Source organism: Phoca vitulina, unplaced genomic scaffold, assembly GCF_004348235.1.
Source record: "Phoca vitulina isolate PV1807 unplaced genomic scaffold, GSC_HSeal_1.0 scaffold6, whole genome shotgun sequence".
In the NCBI taxonomy this organism is placed as follows: Eukaryota; Metazoa; Chordata; class Mammalia; order Carnivora; family Phocidae; genus Phoca; species Phoca vitulina.
The window spans coordinates 22,224,101-22,240,999 of NW_022589709.1; the positions used below are offsets into that span (position 1 = coordinate 22,224,101).

General features: G+C 33.7%; 1 protein-coding gene across 1 annotated transcript in view; it reads right to left on the bottom strand.

Annotated features, from left to right (window-relative positions):
* Positions 1-335: 335 nt before the first annotated feature.
* WDR36 (WD repeat domain 36) overlaps positions 336-16,899 on the bottom strand; it is a 48,801-nt gene continuing 32,237 nt past the window's right edge. The window contains exons 16-24 of the mRNA XM_032403872.1: positions 16,622-16,730; positions 14,525-14,604; positions 8,516-8,623; positions 6,563-6,660; positions 6,028-6,173; positions 3,529-3,648; positions 3,265-3,346; positions 1,679-1,866; positions 336-523 (exon numbers count right to left, since the gene is read on the bottom strand). Of these exons, the coding sequence (XP_032259763.1) occupies positions 374-523; positions 1,679-1,866; positions 3,265-3,346; positions 3,529-3,648; positions 6,028-6,173; positions 6,563-6,660; positions 8,516-8,623; positions 14,525-14,604; positions 16,622-16,730 (1,081 nt within the window). The 3' untranslated portion in view covers positions 336-373. The remainder of the gene's footprint in view (positions 524-1,678; positions 1,867-3,264; positions 3,347-3,528; positions 3,649-6,027; positions 6,174-6,562; positions 6,661-8,515; positions 8,624-14,524; positions 14,605-16,621; positions 16,731-16,899) is intronic.

Here is a 16,899-nt window from a genome sequence, read left to right on the forward strand (position 1 = left end):
TGAAGGCACTTTTATAATTCTATCACACATCAGTTTTGTCTTCAATTCAGCAATATTTTACATGAAACACCTAACATCTCTTACGTTTACAGGTATTCAAAAAATAGGAGCTGATGACAACAGTTCAATCATATACAAGTAACTGATGTGAAGAGACTCAGAAAATAAGTCATTTGAGTAGATTCTATAAATCTTTAAAACAAAAAGCAGGTATAATTTTATTTCAAGAAAATATTTAGCATTTAAAGTGAAGTATGACTACTAATTAGTAGCGCTGGCATTTATTTTCTTTTCACAGTGAAACTTGGAAAACAAGGTATGAGTTAAACTGAACCCATTTAATATAAAAGTCTTTAGTCACTTAAATTTATTTTTATAACAAAGCACTTTTTATATAATTTAAAATACATATGCTTTGATTGAAGAGTGACTGTAAATGGATCCAGTTTTCTTCCACCTGTGATGACAACTTTGTCATTTCTTCTAGAAGTACTGGCTCTGAAGGAAGCATTTTAAGGTGTAACTGAAAAGAAAAAATTATAATATTTAAGAAAATTAAAATTTTGTTTATTCTAGATTCAACCTTCTTACCAAGGGACATCATAAGATACTATTCTGAATATTTTTTCCTTAGATGCTGGTTTATTACCAGTTCCCATTTCCCTCTTCTCTATCAAACTTTCTTATGAGTTCCTTTATGGTACTGTCTGTCTCTCCCTTAGTAGAACTGAAGTTGTCATCACTCTCCTCCACCTAAGGATATCCCTGATACAAATCTCGAAACAAGGTCCTAGTTCTAACACTAACTCCATATTTCTGTGCTTTAGGTTTCTCCTTTCACTGGAACCCACTGGTAATGAATGACTGATGGCTCTCTGCTTTAACTCCTAAGGATTAAAGTAAATTTATATTCAGGAACTATAGTTGGTAAATTTGGGAAAGGATACAGAAAAAATTTGTAGCATTTCTATTTTTTTCATCCTACATGCTACCATCTAAATATCTACTTATAAAATAATTTTAAATAATTAGATCAAGTAAAAACTGATTGTATATATTAATGGGCTAGAGGAAATATCCTATCTGTTAACACTATAAGTCAGCATCATCTACTTCCTTCAATATAATATAATACTGAAATAAACATGAATTCTCCATTATGTTAGTCATAAAAACAACTGTTCTTGCTAAATCACTTGAAACCCCTTCAGCCAGAATAGAAGTATTTTGATTCCAGCAGCAGAAAAAAACAAAAGCAAAAAATAAACATGAAACCTAATTTTCTCTTCATGATCACTGCCAAAATATAATGACTTAAAAAAGTTAATAGTTTAGTATACTGAATCAAATGGATGATGCAGAAAAGTCAGGGGGATGAGTCAAAATTGTGCTGAGTAAAGGAAAAGACTACAAAGCTGTAGTGTTCAGCTGTCCAATACAATAATCACTAGGTAAAGAAGGCTATTTAAATTTAAATTAATTAAATTTCTGTAAAATAAGAAATCCAGTTTCTCAATCACATTAGCCACATTTCTCAGTGCTCAGTAGCCAAATGTTGTCAAGTGGCTACCACATTAGACAGTGCAGATAGAACACTGCCATCTTTGCAAAAATTCTATCAGACAGCACTACCCTAGGGGAAGGCAAGCTGAGAAGTATCATCTTACATTAGACTTACCTTTAGAAACAATGCAAGATATGCCTGGGCTAACTCAAAATCACGCTTCCTGTCCAACATCATCTCGATCATTTTTAAGAAGCTCTGCATAACTTCTACAGATCCACCACAATCAGGAGACAGGCTTTGCAGCTCTGTTTCAATTCCCGATGGGCCTAATTCTTTCAGAAGGTTAAGAGCAGCTTCATCTGCATTAAGTTTTAAGAAGAATCCAGTCATTACCTACAATCACTTCACTTAGGAAACTATAGTTTCATTTCATACCCAAGCAACATACATTTAAATTACACAGGAAATTCTTCCTGTGGCTTTATTTTTTCCTGTTAAGTAGTGAAATGAACCCAAATTAAGTAACAATCAGTACAAATTATGACAGCAATACAATAAAAAGTACTAAGAGCACTAAAATTTTTGCATTTAAGTTTTTTTTTTCCTGCTGCTGAAGCTGTTAAAATCTAATGCCTAGTGACAGACACTTCAAGATGGTCTTACATCAATCAGAACAAATCCAAATATAAGAAGGCTGTAAGGTACATAACAAATTATTAAGAGTAGTTGCATTGAGAACAGGATGAGGTGGAGGAATTTATTTTCCTTTCCTTTTTATTATAAAAATTTTTAAACTACCATATGATTATTAAGAAACACTAACAATACAGAAATATGTAAGAAGGGGAAAGATTCCACCTTATTCTTACCCATTCCAAATTTACTCCTTTTCTCTAGAAATAAGCATTTTTGTTTTATATGCATCCTACGAATACATATTCTATACACTTACAGCTATTCTATAACAAGTATTTGATATTACAGTGGTAATGACTATGCTTTTAGCTTTTAGAAAAGAAATAAGACCAATGACTAAACTCTAATAAATTTTCTTCTTTGTCCTTTAGTCTATACTAAATAAGAGTGCTTTTCTTCTTTGTCCCTCCAGAAATATAACAAGTTACTCCTTTATGATCTTGCTATTCTTTAGTCATCTACAATGGCCCGTCAGTACCATTATCTGACTTTTGCCAAGGTGGACTCAAGTGATGGCAGTATGAAAACAAAAGCATTTGGATCCAAAAAACAAGAGGATAAATCGAACAGGAGAGTGACTGTGATTTTATTAATTGCTTTTAGCTCTTATTGTTTATCATTATTAGCTGTAGACTGTAGCTTTCAAAATTTAAATCTATTAACAATAAATACATTTTAAAATTGCCTTAATGGGTAACTTGGGAATACCTAAAAATCACCAAAGACAAAAGTCTCTGCTCTATTATAAACTGTATATGTAAATAAAAACAAAAGAAAGGGATGGGGGGGGCGGGGCGGGACACACACTAATTTTCCATATAGAAAATGTGAAATGTTCTCAAAAGGTTATTATAATATTAATACTCATCCAAGTTCAGTGTCTCTCGTTTAACATAATACAAAAGCTAAAATTATTTCACATTAAAATCAAAATTTAATCCTAAAAGTTTTCTATCTTCTTTCAGCTACTGAAAAATCTGCTAATATTTCATTCAATTTCTCTTCATATAAAGTACAATATATTGATGATACTTGGTAAAAGATTTTATAATTTAACTTACACTTATTATTTACCAGTCCTTCTTCAAGTTTCAAGCAGAAATCTGATTTTTGAGCCAAAATTCCAAGATTTACCACTTTAGACTTAAACAAAAACAAATATACATTATTCTAAGAATACAAGTGTAACAAAAAAATTATAGCTTATAATTAAGAGCTGTCATTAATTTACTCTGTATCTGTAAAACTAGGTCTTGACAAAGAACTACAAATGCAGAACACAAAACACACCCTATATACTTAGAATGCTCCAATTTGATTTTTACCTGATGGGGATCATTATTTTGCTCAGGTGCAGCATATCTGGGTACAAGGCCAGGAACCGTTGGAATAAAAAATGGTGCTGATTTGGGTACTTTGGGTGGTTCCTTTGGTTTATTCTTTTTCTGATTAAGAGAAAATGAGAAAGGGAAAAAGACTAATAAGTAATTACCTTGCCAATAGCTTCTAATATTTAATTCCAAATCAATTTTAAAACAAAGTGCAAAAAGTAAAAAGGAACAAAACTCTCAAATTTGAATGCCAAAATAAAATGCCAACTGACGAATATTACAGTTATCTTTAAACTGGGCTTCTCAAGGCAGACCTCCAGTACCCTTGCTAATAAGGTAGAATAAAAATGACAAGGGTTCAGGAGAAGCTCTAAGAGCTGTCATTTTCCTCAAACATGATTTACATAATATTTAGGTAAAGAAGTAACAAGTAATTTTGAACTTTACAACCTTTTTCGCAAAATGGGCTAGAAAACAAAACTTATATAAATGCTCAACAGTTTCTTACATTTTTTTTTTTCCTCCAAAAAAAATTTGGAGCCAGAGGTAGACTTTGCCATTAGAAATAATTTGGTGAAATTTTCTTGTGAAGAATAGCCCTGATTCTTCTATTTCGTTGGAATTTCTATTGATTTTTCCTTAGTACTTTTTGTCTTTAAAAAGCAAGAGAACACTATTGCTCATTTATAAAATATTTCAAGGGTTAGTAAAATTCTATCAGGAAAACCTCCATTGGAATTCCTACTGACAGAATTTAGTTTTGGTGACCACAAGCTACATGTCACTACCTCAGGAGCATCTGATGAAAGAGCCTTTCTATGGTAAACTGCCTAATAAAGGAGTCTCACAATTTTACCTTACACTATTCCTCTTCCATTCTTTAGGAGCTATCCTACAAGAGAGATTCGTTTTTTGAAAGAAAACCAAGGATACTTGTGGCCTTGTGGAGGCACAGCAAAAAGAAAGTCCATGAAAGCAGGACAAGGCACTGCCAGCTGCAGCGTAGGCACAGCCCTTCGTGGGGAAGGGCGACTGCAGTAAGAGGCACAGTTACCCTTCTGACTCACTGTTCTTGAGTTAGAAGGGAGAGAGTCACTGGGTTGTAGATAAGGACAAAAGGCTTTTTGCAGGTGCTCCACAGGGCTCTGGAAATGGTCTAATCTCACAAGGAAAACCAAAAGGAGAAAAGTTACCCACAGGACAAATATAGAAATTCTAACTTCTCTCAGTAAGAAATAAAAATATTGGAGATGTTAGCATATTTCTTCCATAAAGATCATTCACTCAGGTTTCTAAATAAGTTTTCATGCAGAAGAAAACTGTATCTAAGCAAGGAATAGAGCAGTCCAAAACCTTAGCTCAATTAATTGGGCATTATTCTGACTGCTCCCTTCACACTGATCTACTTGGCCTTTTTAATGCATTGCTTTTAAAGCTATCCCATAAAGTATTGCCTTTATAGCTGACACACTGGACAACGTGATAGAGAGATTTCACAACTGTGTTCCTACACAACATACATTAAAGCTAACGTCTAATCTCTCAAAAAGTGAGCAAGTAAAAAGAAGCATATTTAACTTCTGAGAAGAAAATTAACACGTGAAAACTCTTTCCTTACCCAAGACACACGTATCTTTTCTGGTGCTAAGTAATCAGTTACAAAAACACCACATCTTGTCATAGTTATCTATGTCAATTCTTACACATTTTATGCCTGGCCTAGAATGTGACTTAGTATGCAAATAACCTTTAGTGAATGTGAATATACATATATCTAACCAATCAAGTTTCATAAAACAACACTTACCCTTATCATCAGAGGATAATCTTTGAAGTTTTCTACTCTATTCCTTTCAATTACTTTTGCTACTCACAAATGGGGGTCATAAAATATGCTTTGAAAAACACTAATTTATGCCATAAGTATCCATTTTTCATGTAAAATTGTAAATTCCTCAAGGACAAAGGAGCTAGTTTTTTTTTTCGCTGCTGTTGTCCTTGGGACATTACCTAGTACTTAGTTCATATTAATTTATGTGCCTGGACTCAGCACAGCAAGCGATAAAAATCTTCTTGGAGTTGACAAGAGTAAGGTATGGAATGGTAAAGGGTAGCTGAAGCTTAATTAAAAGACCAGAGAAAAGTCTTCTGGTCCCCAAATGCCTAGCAATAGAAATATCACACATCATGGCAGCAATTTTTTTCCCTCATTTTGTAAGTTAAAAAAAGTTTATTAGGTTAGATTTAAAACATCCAATTTTTAATGGTTCTGTAGTTGCAGGCGTACTGCTCAGTGCTCTCAAAGTCAATTTCTATAAAGAATATTGTGATAATCACACTGGATCAAACAGCCTTCAACTAATTGGTATTTTCTACTCCCTTGGCATCAACTGTTCCTTCTGAAACCCTCCAAGTAGAGGAAGCTACCTCTACTAAAGAAAATTCTTCTGGAATGTGTCTTTAGGGACCAATATTAAGTGACTACAGCATTACCTTAATAACATCAAGATTAAGAAGGTTTTTCCACCGTGATTCAGGGAGGAGTGATAGAGTCACCAATTGCTCATTCAACTGTTCTGGGGAATCATACTCTATCATTTCATCACTTGGTTCTATGGTTTCTTCCGATAATTCCACATCTTAAAACAAAAAATTTTCAGGTAAAACAAATTAATGCAGAATGATATTTTTATCATATAAAAAGGAACTTACTTTATTCCAAATCCATTAGTATTTTATAACATGTCCACTGAGTATTATAAATTCTATTGACTTTATTTCCTCATCTTCTCATATTGTCTACAACTCCCATCACCAGACCCAAAACATTTCTCCACTGGTATACTATTTAATTCCTTATCAATACAATATCAATTATATTTTTGCATTAATTCATGAAGTCGTTCAAAATATTTCCTATCAGTTAGAAAAATACTTTGATTGAATGCATTAAACTTTGCTTTCAGTAGTAATATCCCTCATGTTAGGTTTATGATATTACACTTCAAAACTACTATTTTATGCTTACCTTGGGTTTGACAAGTACCAGGAAGCGTCACTACTGAAGGAATATAATCTGTGGGAAGTGGCCGTAGTGAAACAACTGAATACAGGGAAATATTGGACCTGAGAAGTAAACATACAAACAATATTTTAAAACTTATAAAAACAGATTTTTTTCAGAGAAACTTCAATTACTGGTAATAATCACTACTATCTTGCACTCGGCTTCAGATTCCAGTCACTTATAAAAGTTAAAAAAAATCTCAAAGACAGTATTAACTTGAAAATGCCTTGATTCACGTCATAGGTGTCATCACAAGGAAGTTGTGCATAAACATTATAAATGGAGTCTTTATTTATTTATTTATTTTTTCCCAAAGATTCCATTTATTTATTTGAGAGAGAGAGAATGAGAGACAGAGAGCACGAGAGGGAGGAGGGTCAGAGGGAGAAGCAGACTCCCCGCCGAGCAGGGAGCCCGATGCGGAACTCGATCCCGGGACTCCAGGATCATGACCTGAGCTGAAGGCAGTTGCTTAACCAACTGAGCCACCCAGGTGCCCTGGAGTCTTTATTTTTAATGTAATACAAAAAAGTATTTATTTGAGAGATCAGTAGTGAATACTTTTATAAGATAACATAACCTCCATATATTTATATCATTTTGACAAATGGCAACCTCCATTTAAGGAAATCATAACTGAAGGGAAGATGGACTCAGAGAGTTAAGTCAGAGAGAGAATATGCTGATTAGATCCTTTGGGTTGCTGAAGTTATGGACTTTCCCTTCTCTAGAAGGGTCCTCTAAAGTAGTTATGTTTCTGCTACTTGACCCTGTACCATGGCCTTGGATGACTCATCAAGATGTAGATACCTCTCCCAAAGTGGGTTAATCAGATTCTCTTTCACATATATTATAAATCTGGAATGTAAAATAATAATTGGGAATATCTGGTTCTGAGTTATAGTAATAGTGGCACTATAAAATACTCCTTCTGAGGTCCCACAGGTACTCTACTATTCTTCTCTCGTCTGGATTGTTCAAGCTTCTTAAATTCCACGAGATACTCCATTTTGCATATTAAGGTGGCCAGAGTCTATTTCTATTATATATTTAATTTATTTTCCTATCCTAAAAATCTAATTATAAAATTTTAAAGGAATCAATTTTTTTCTCCTTAATAATAAGAGTTAAAGGAATTACACATGTGAACTCAGAAAATAGGTAAAATCTTTCTAGACCAAGATGATGGACCATTTATTTCGAACTCTTACATGTTCATCACCACCACCATTAATATCTTTACGTGGTTATGAAGAGTTATGTAACTAGAATGAATCTTAGAAAGCATTTTGCCCATACTTATAGCTTATTTTGTAGATAGACTAGGCTGAGTTGAAAAGTTGGCCAAAAGCATAAAGTGGTCCTGGAGCTGTGGCAGGAAGGCCAGGGCCTAGCTGGGGACTCCTCTTCCCTAACATTTCACAATTCAGTTAACCTTTCTGCAAATAAAAGCCAAATATGATAGGGGCGCCTGGGTAGCTCAGTTGGTTAAGTGGCCAGCTTTTGATTTTGACTCAAGTCATGATCTTGGGGTTCCTGGGATTAAGCTCTGCATCCAGATCTGTGCTCATCAGGCAGTCGGCATGAGAATTTTCTCTCACTACTCCTCCCCCCGCTTGCATTCTCTCTAAAATAAATAAATTTAAAAAAAAAAGCCAAATATGATAAATAAAAATCAGTCATGTGGTTTAGAATTTCACACTTGAGCAAAGATATCTAAATTATTAAGCAGATGCTGAATCAGTCATAAACTTATGGTGAATTAACTAACTATGGGAAATTGCTATTTTATAAATTTAAAAAAAAAACAAAACAAAAACAAAGCAACTAAATGGCAATGTTAGCAACTATAATTTTCTGACAATATCATCGTCCTCCTCCTTACCCAGAACAGAAATGTATGCAATAACTTACCAAAGATAAATTCCAAGGTGGTCCACGTGGGAAGTGGCTAGAAAGTCTCCAGTAGGGGACATAGTAACATTGAGAGGAGCAGAGTCCAACAAAAAGCTGTCTATAAGGCTATAAAATGAATTATAATGTTAAAGTATTTAAACTTGACCAAAAAAGGATATAACTCACAAAATATATTTTTGCTAAAAGAACAAGGGATGAGAGATGAAGAAAATACTCATTTTTGATTTTCACAAATCAACACGAGAAAGCCATCACTAACAAAGAGCTTTGTCAAGTAAGTTAATGTGTAAAAATAAGCTCTCTTAATGAGAAAGACTGAGAACACTAAATACTCCAATTAACTGAAGAAAGAGTTTCAACAGTAGGGAAAATACTAGAGGAAATGCTCTATTTTTCTGGAATGCCATTTTGGTAGACTGACTTGGGGACAAATTCTGAAGATGTAATACAGTTAAAATAAATTTGATTACCAGTACTCTCCTGTATTTTTGTTATTCCAGTGAAATTTTAAATAAGGCTTAGGCAACAAAAGTAATAAAATAAAATGACTGTAAATAAGAGTAAGAAAATAATGGAAAAAAATTTTGAGCACTTCTACCTATTTTTCAAATAGGTAACCATGCTATATGTGAAACATGAAAATTCAGTCTGTAGAGCATACCACAAAAAGCTTCTGGAAACAGTCTCACAACTTTAAAATGCTGGAGGAGTTGAAAAGTTGGGGAGGAAGGGGGAGGGATCACACCCAGGTAGGAGACACAAAAGAGAATTCTCAGAGAACAAAGTGATTGAGATAAGCCTTACAAAAGAACAGGATCTCAATGGATGTTGTTGGTAGAGAAAGTACTTCCTGGCTAAGGGAAATGTGGAGGGTAAAGTGAGGGGACAAGCGACTGGGTACAAGTGAGAAGTGGTTTGGTACATAAACAGGTGCATAAGCATAAGGTTGCATACAGCACCTTGAATACCAAACATTTGAGTTTGTTTTTATCTTTCAATCAGTAGAAAAGTCACTAAAGACTTCTGAGCAGATAGTAGTGTAATCTTCACTTTCATAAGGAAATCTGCCATCAGAATGTAAAATATATGTGAACAGAAGGTATAGTGAGATTATGGTAGTAGTCATCTAACCCAGCAATAAAGATCTGAACTAGAACGGTGGCGGCAGGAAGTGAAACAAGGTGGATTTAAAGAGCAAAAGAAAGGTCTAACCATTGGCATCTTGCAGAGGAGGCTTCTGACACTGCCTGAGTGAGGATACTTTGTATATTTTAAGAGAGGCATACTGGTTTTAATCACAGCAAACTAGGCATACTGGTTTTAATCACAGCAAACTAGGTTATTCGCTGAAGCCAATACATTATCCATAGGAAAGCACGGGAAAATGACTGAAGTTTAAAATCCACATTAAGGGGCACCTGGGTGGTTAAGCATCTGACTCTTGATTTGGCTCAGGTCATGATCTCAGGGTCGTGAGATGGAGTTCCGTGACAGGCTCCATGCTGATTCTCTCTCTCTCTCTCTCTCCCTCTCCCTCTGCCCCTCCCTCTGCTCTCCTTCTCTCAAATCTCTCTTAAAAAAAAAAAAAAAAATCCACATTAAATAAATTATTCCAAGAAAATAAAATAATAGCAGTTAACACTTTTTAGTGCTCCATGCTAGGAAGTACCCTGAGTACTTGAGTCTACTTAATTTAATCCTCGCAACCCTCTGAGGCAGATCTGTCCTTACTACACAGATCAGAAAAATGAGGTCCAGAAGATTTAAAAACTTGCTCAAGGTAAAAAGCAACTGAGCCAAGCATTGTCACCCAAGCAGTCTGAACTCTTAATCACTATAATTTCAGCAAAACCACTGCTGAAACTAAAGATACAATAAACAGCTCAATAGCATATACAGACCCAGAAGATGCCTACAGTGGTGATTCATGGAATACACTCTAAGCAGCTCAAATGTAAATGAAGACTGTCCAGTGGCAACATTAAGTGACTTGTTCATGATAAAATCTCTTTCTCAATTTGTTCAGAGTGATTAAAAATGTAACCTTTAAATAATGAATGCAAGATAAGAAAACAAGACTAAAATTAGAAGCACTGAAGAGACACAGCAAAGTGTGCTCAGAACAGTGACTGCTGTTTAATTCTTAGTTACAGGGAAACAAAGATGAATAATAACCTGTCTTATTTCTGCTCAACTTTGGAAGCTCACAAGAATGGCTTCTCTTAGGGATCAAGGGGATTTGGGAGGAAAGGAAACACTTGCCAAACACTTATTATATACCAAAGACAGTTAAATTATGTTAATTTACTTAATCCCATCAACCCAGAGCAGAAACATTATCTCAGCGTATACAGATGAAGATTAAACCTAAACACAACAATTTTAGATTTTACCATTTCTTGTGTCTTGATCAATATTCATTAAAAGTTATGTGAGGGTTGAAACTTCCTAACACATTTAGAATCTGTTAAAAAGAGAATCTAATGCCTGAGCAAATTTTTTTTACTTGATACTATAATTATTTTGTCAAATTCATTGTGCAACTTTATTTCCACAGCTGTTGTGTGTGGGCGGATTGGCTGTCCATTATGTAAAAGCATCAAACAGAGAAAGGTGGTTTCCACATTCACAGTGGATTTTACACTGCCACATTAGTTCATGAAGTGTAAGTGTACAGGCTTACTCCCAGACCTAACTACCACATAGTCTTTTGCCAATCCCACAAAATGAAAAGTCCTAGGTAAATTATATTTTTTTTGAGAGAACATTAATAAAATTCCCATTCTATGGGATCAGATTTTCAAGCACAGAGAACTGCATATACAGGTAACATTAAGTAATTTCTTTTTCTTTTTCTTTTTTTTAAAAAGATTTTTATTTATTTATTTGTCAGAGAAGAGAAAGCACAAAGCAGGGGTAGCAGCAGGCAGAGAGGGAGAAGCAGACTCCCCGCTGAGCAGGGAGCCCAACACAGGACTCGATCCCAGGACACTGGGATCGTGACCCGAGCCGAAGGCAGCCGCTTAACCGACTGAGCCACCCAGGCATCCCTCTTTTTCTTTTTAAAGATTTATTTTTAGAGAGAGAAAGAGAATGCGTACCCACGAGTACAGTGGGGGAGAGACAGAAGGTGAGAGATTCTTAAGCAGACTCTGCACTGCTCAATCTCATAACCCTGAGCCAAAACCAAGAGTCAGACGCTTAACTGAATGCACCACCCCAGGTACCCCTTAGTAATTTCTGACTATATTCTAAACAAATGCAGTGTCTAGATGTTCAATTTCGAAAGTGATAGAATTACCTTACATAGGTATCTTTAATGAAAAGAACAAAAGAGATGGCTTTGCCTCAGTGAGAAAGTCCAAAACAATGTTCTATTCCAACTATTTTCATGTAATGCTCCACAGAAAGCAGGGGTCAGAGGGTAAGAAAGAACAAAATGCAAAGTTCTACTAAACTATTTACTTTTCTATTTTTCTCACCCCAAAGGGGTTTAATTTGAACTTCTAATAGATTAAAAACAACCAGAAATAAGAGGTGGTAGTGGTAGGGGATGCCAGATAATTTCAGAGATAAAAATTTCAACTCTTGCTTCTCAGAGAATCCCACAAACACAAGAATATTTTCAGCACTTCAAAACACTTTACAGAAAACAGTTCAGAATCTACGCGATTTGTTTTAGATAGGTACTACAATAGATAGATAACACCTGTATGTTGCCACACTCAAAGGTTTGCTCAAAGATAGTTTCACTTTTCAGACTATGTAATAAGTAAATTCATTCTAAATATTTAACATGTTATGTAAATGATGAAACTGTTTACTGAAGAAAGAACTAGTACTATCCAAAGATTGCCCCAGTAATTATGTTTTTAAAAAGAGAGGGAATCAAAAAACCCAACAGTTACCTATGGTCATATGATGAAATACTAATCCTCACATCCTTATTATCCTCTACATCAACAAAATCAATTCATCCTTAGAATGTGACGTAACCAAGCAAAGTTGATTATTGCAACTATTGGGAAATCTGTTTCTTTCTCCTATGCTTATTACAGCAAAATTTCACTTACAAACTAAGCCACCTTGGGTAAATCGCTTCTCTCTGAGCCTCCATTTCCTCATTTGTAAAATAGGACTAGTAATAGTAGTAGTAACTACAGCTATTAGGATATGAAGAAAGATGAAAATAAAAGCATATAAAGTGCCTAGCACTCATGGTAAATGTAAGCTTAGTTGCAATTAGGCAGCAGCAGTTGTGTGATACTGCTTCCCAAGCTTTCTCATTCGCTCTGCCTCATGGCTGAACCAAATAAGCAATTATTTTCTTTATTAAAATATATTTTGGTTCAATCAATTGGTGTGGAAATTATTAATTTTCTTTTAACAATCCCTATGTGTCTCCCAGCATCCCTCTGTATTCACTTAATATTGTCTCAGTGCTCATCTAAAAATAAGATATTGGAGTAGAAAACCTGTCAGATTTAAATCTGTTCAACTTTTTATTGAAGTAAAAAATTTAGCAAAAAAGCTAAGGTTGAGTCAAAGACTGGTGGGCTTTGAATGCTACTTTCAGATCCTAATTCTTCCGTTCCAAAGATAAGTTTACCACTTTTAAAAAATATTTTACCAATTTAGTACTACTGAACATTAACTCATCTCTCCTATCTAATGTGAACTGAAACTAAAAAGGTAAGTGAAAATGGCATTATGCCAACTGTTACTTGTACAACTTCCCTACTGTAAAGAAATTCAATTATAATATTCATTTTTAGAATATAGTGAAAGTTCAAGAAGCAACAGACTACCAATATTTTCATGTAGCCTTCAAAAAAGTTTTTTTTTTTAAATTAAGGAAATACAAACTTTATGTGAAATTTTTAAAGCCAGAAGACACAGCCAACTAATTAGATTTTGTTTTACTATATTTTAAGTGAAAAAGAGATACACCTGTGGACAAAGGTCCCTAGTTATCAGAGCTGGACCCATTAGACACTGTTGCTGTGCATATTCCAAATCTTGCATGTATGCTGGATAGATAGCTGTGCCTCATTCCTATATGAAACTTAAAGGGAAATGAGTACATCAGGGTTTTTCCTTTCTAAAGGTCAAATTGCTTTCAGGTATGAACTTATCAATTCCTGAGAAAAGAGGAAGTACAATTGGACAGAGCTTAATTTAGGAATATTTCAGAGGCTTAAAAAGTGCCATCTTCCTTCTCATTTTCCCCACCTTTCTTTATAGTATGTACCTGTTAAAATGGACACTTCACTGTTCCCATTACTACTTTCATACCCATCTAAGAAATTCCGTTAAGTGATATGATTTTAAACTGTGTCTATTCCTACATAATTTTTAACAACACAGCTAGCTCCCTTGCTCTCTCTCTGTAGGTCTCCACTGTTCAAATTATTTAACAGAAGTAGATAATTTTTCTCTCTAAGTGCTGTTTTTATAACAAGTTCCACTATGAAACAGATTACTGAACACTGCTGAGTTTTACCCAAATCTTAAGAAACATATTTTCATTACTTTAAGGTATCTAAAACATCTTCTTTCAAGAATTATGTTAGACACAGAAAATACATAATATACACAAACGAAAGTTAAGAGTTTTCAGCCTTTTAACTAAATTCATATGAACAACAAAAAGACACTCAACAGAAGTTTGCAGTTCTAAAGTCTGAACTCTATTTTGTAGTATCAAAAACGTTAAATGAGCTTTCTTAAAGTTTACGCAACTCACTTCTTTATCTCAATTTTGCAGGAACAGAAAACCTAAGAGAGATTGGTTTTCCTTACTACTATCTTTTATAGCACGACTCCCTGCTGTTTAAGAGATCAAAAACACTCCAAGGACAAAATATAGTAAGGTCAGAAAAATCCCCAAATACATGCATATTCACAAGGCACACAACCATTAACTAACTGTAGGTAAAAGTTACAAGTAAAAACAATGACTGACAAATCATCTGACAGAGGTTAGGGATTTAAAAATAAACTCACCACCCAGATGGAAGGTCCCAAGTTCTAACAGAACAATCCATTGAAGCAGTTATTAACCAACGACCATCAGGACTAAAAGCCTTCAAATTAAAAAAAAAAAAAAAAAAAAGAATACATATATAATGTGTGTGTGCTTATTTACCTATATAAGCTTGTGTCTGTATATTTAACAGCTTAAAGAATTTAAGAAATGAAAATAAGATGCAAGCTTCATGAAAAATAAGTCTGAGTAAAATTTAGACTACCTTATGTTATAAAAAAGAAGGTATCACTTTTTACATACCACTGCTTGGATATAGATAAGAATTAAGTTTTTATACGAATTATAAAAAGCTCGAAAAGTTAACAGTATCATCCAATTTTCCATAGGAAAAGATTACTCCACAATCTTCTACACTTAAGAGACAGTTAACAAACTGTTTGACCATAAAACATTTTTAGCATAAAACTGCTATTCTGAGAACATTCCATTAGAAATATTTTGTTAGTCTAATTTCATTTATAAAGTTCTGTGAAAGAAACAAGTTATGTTTCACTGAAGAGTCTATATATTAAACTGACTTTCTAAGAATCCAAAATGATGTAAAGGAGAATGTAAATTCTCTTAAAATATTAAAGTTACTAAAGAATAACTTCTACTTTTACTTGTAGCTTCAGTTAAAAAAACTTTTATAATGATGTTTTATTTCCAAAATATAACTTAAAACTACAATAATCAGAATTTCAAAATAAATTTAAATAATAAACTACTATGCCACCTTAAAGAAGCTATATTTGTTGTCTTGATACAAATAGCTCTCACTTTCCTGTAGCACGTAAGTATTAGAGGCTTAGATCAGATCATATGTGAAAGAAGACCCAAAACAAAAAAATTTTAATTTTTATAATGGTAGATTATTTAGCCAGGAGTCTAAACACACCACAGGGATTATGACCATCCATATTAACAGACGATAATGGGATAAGTAGATTCCAATCTGTTCACTGGGTTGCAGTGATACAGGGGAAACTCAAATCTTATAGAGTGAATTCAATTTACAGAATAGTGCACAACTTTAACTAAGGATGGGGAAAAATGACTCTGATAGGTAAAGGCATGTTATAAATGCTCTAACTTTACTAAGTAGGAGATATTCCATACACACAAGGTCAAAGTCAGGTTTGAAAAGGAAAGAAATACAAAGAGCAAGCTGACATTGCTTTTAAGAACGCATCAAAAATTTCACCAAAACTACTCCACTCCTGCCCTCATTTCTATAGATGCTATCACAACAAATTCTGTCAACGGGTAGTTCTGTTAATCTCCTATCTGCAGAACAACACAATTTCCTGATCTTTTCCCATTTTTAAGGAAATGGGTAACCACTGCAAATTCTGATTTTTGGTATAAGAACAGATAAATAAATGTAGCTGTTGGAATTGCCAGTGAATAGCTCAGATTTTAATTTTTTCCTGTTTTCAAGTAAATCAAGGTTCTGTAATTGATGAAAAATAACAATATATACTTAATATAGTCCTTAATATACACTTTCCAAATGATCATATCCCACTATATCATATCACATCACATATCCCATTATAATAACACAATATTGTATTACACATCATATCACATATCCCACTATAAGAACATAATAGTAAGCTAAAATACATTTTTATTGATTAAACTCATTTAGAATTAAGAAATACAAACTAAAAATAACACTAAACTAGAATAAACCAGATACCAGATATACATGCAGAAAATCAGAAATGAGTTCTCTCAGCCTAGTTTAATATTAAGTTAAAAATGATACACTTATGTTTCAATAGGTCATTCATTCTCCAAAGTATACTTTAGCCTTATTTGGAGTTTAAGAGAAAAAGATGAACTCTGGGATTTATACTTTAACCTGATGGCAATAACTTCCTGAGAAATATGAAATTTCTTTAACTTCTAAATTTTCTTTAAAAATCTATTCTTTGAAAATTAGTTTCCAAATTATTTGAGTATCTCATATGATAAATTTAATGCTACTAAAAGATAACAGTTTTTTTAACCTAAAATAGAAACAGAAATTAGTCAAGTTTTATTTACACATCAAAAGTTCTTTTTACCAGGTCATTTATTTGGCCTTGGTGTCCAGAAAACTCTCTGACAATCTTCCTAGTTTCAATGTCCAGAACACTAATGGTGAAGTCATCCAAGGCAAGTCCCAGAATGCCACTAGTAAGATAAATACACCAGTTTTAATAAACCAACAAACCTTTAACTAAAATCTGAGTCATTTTAATTTTGCTAATAATCAAGTATACCTGTGGGGAAATTAAGCAAATTTCTGTTCTTTTACATTAAATATCTGATTTTCTCACTTGGTAAATTATGTACTACTCAC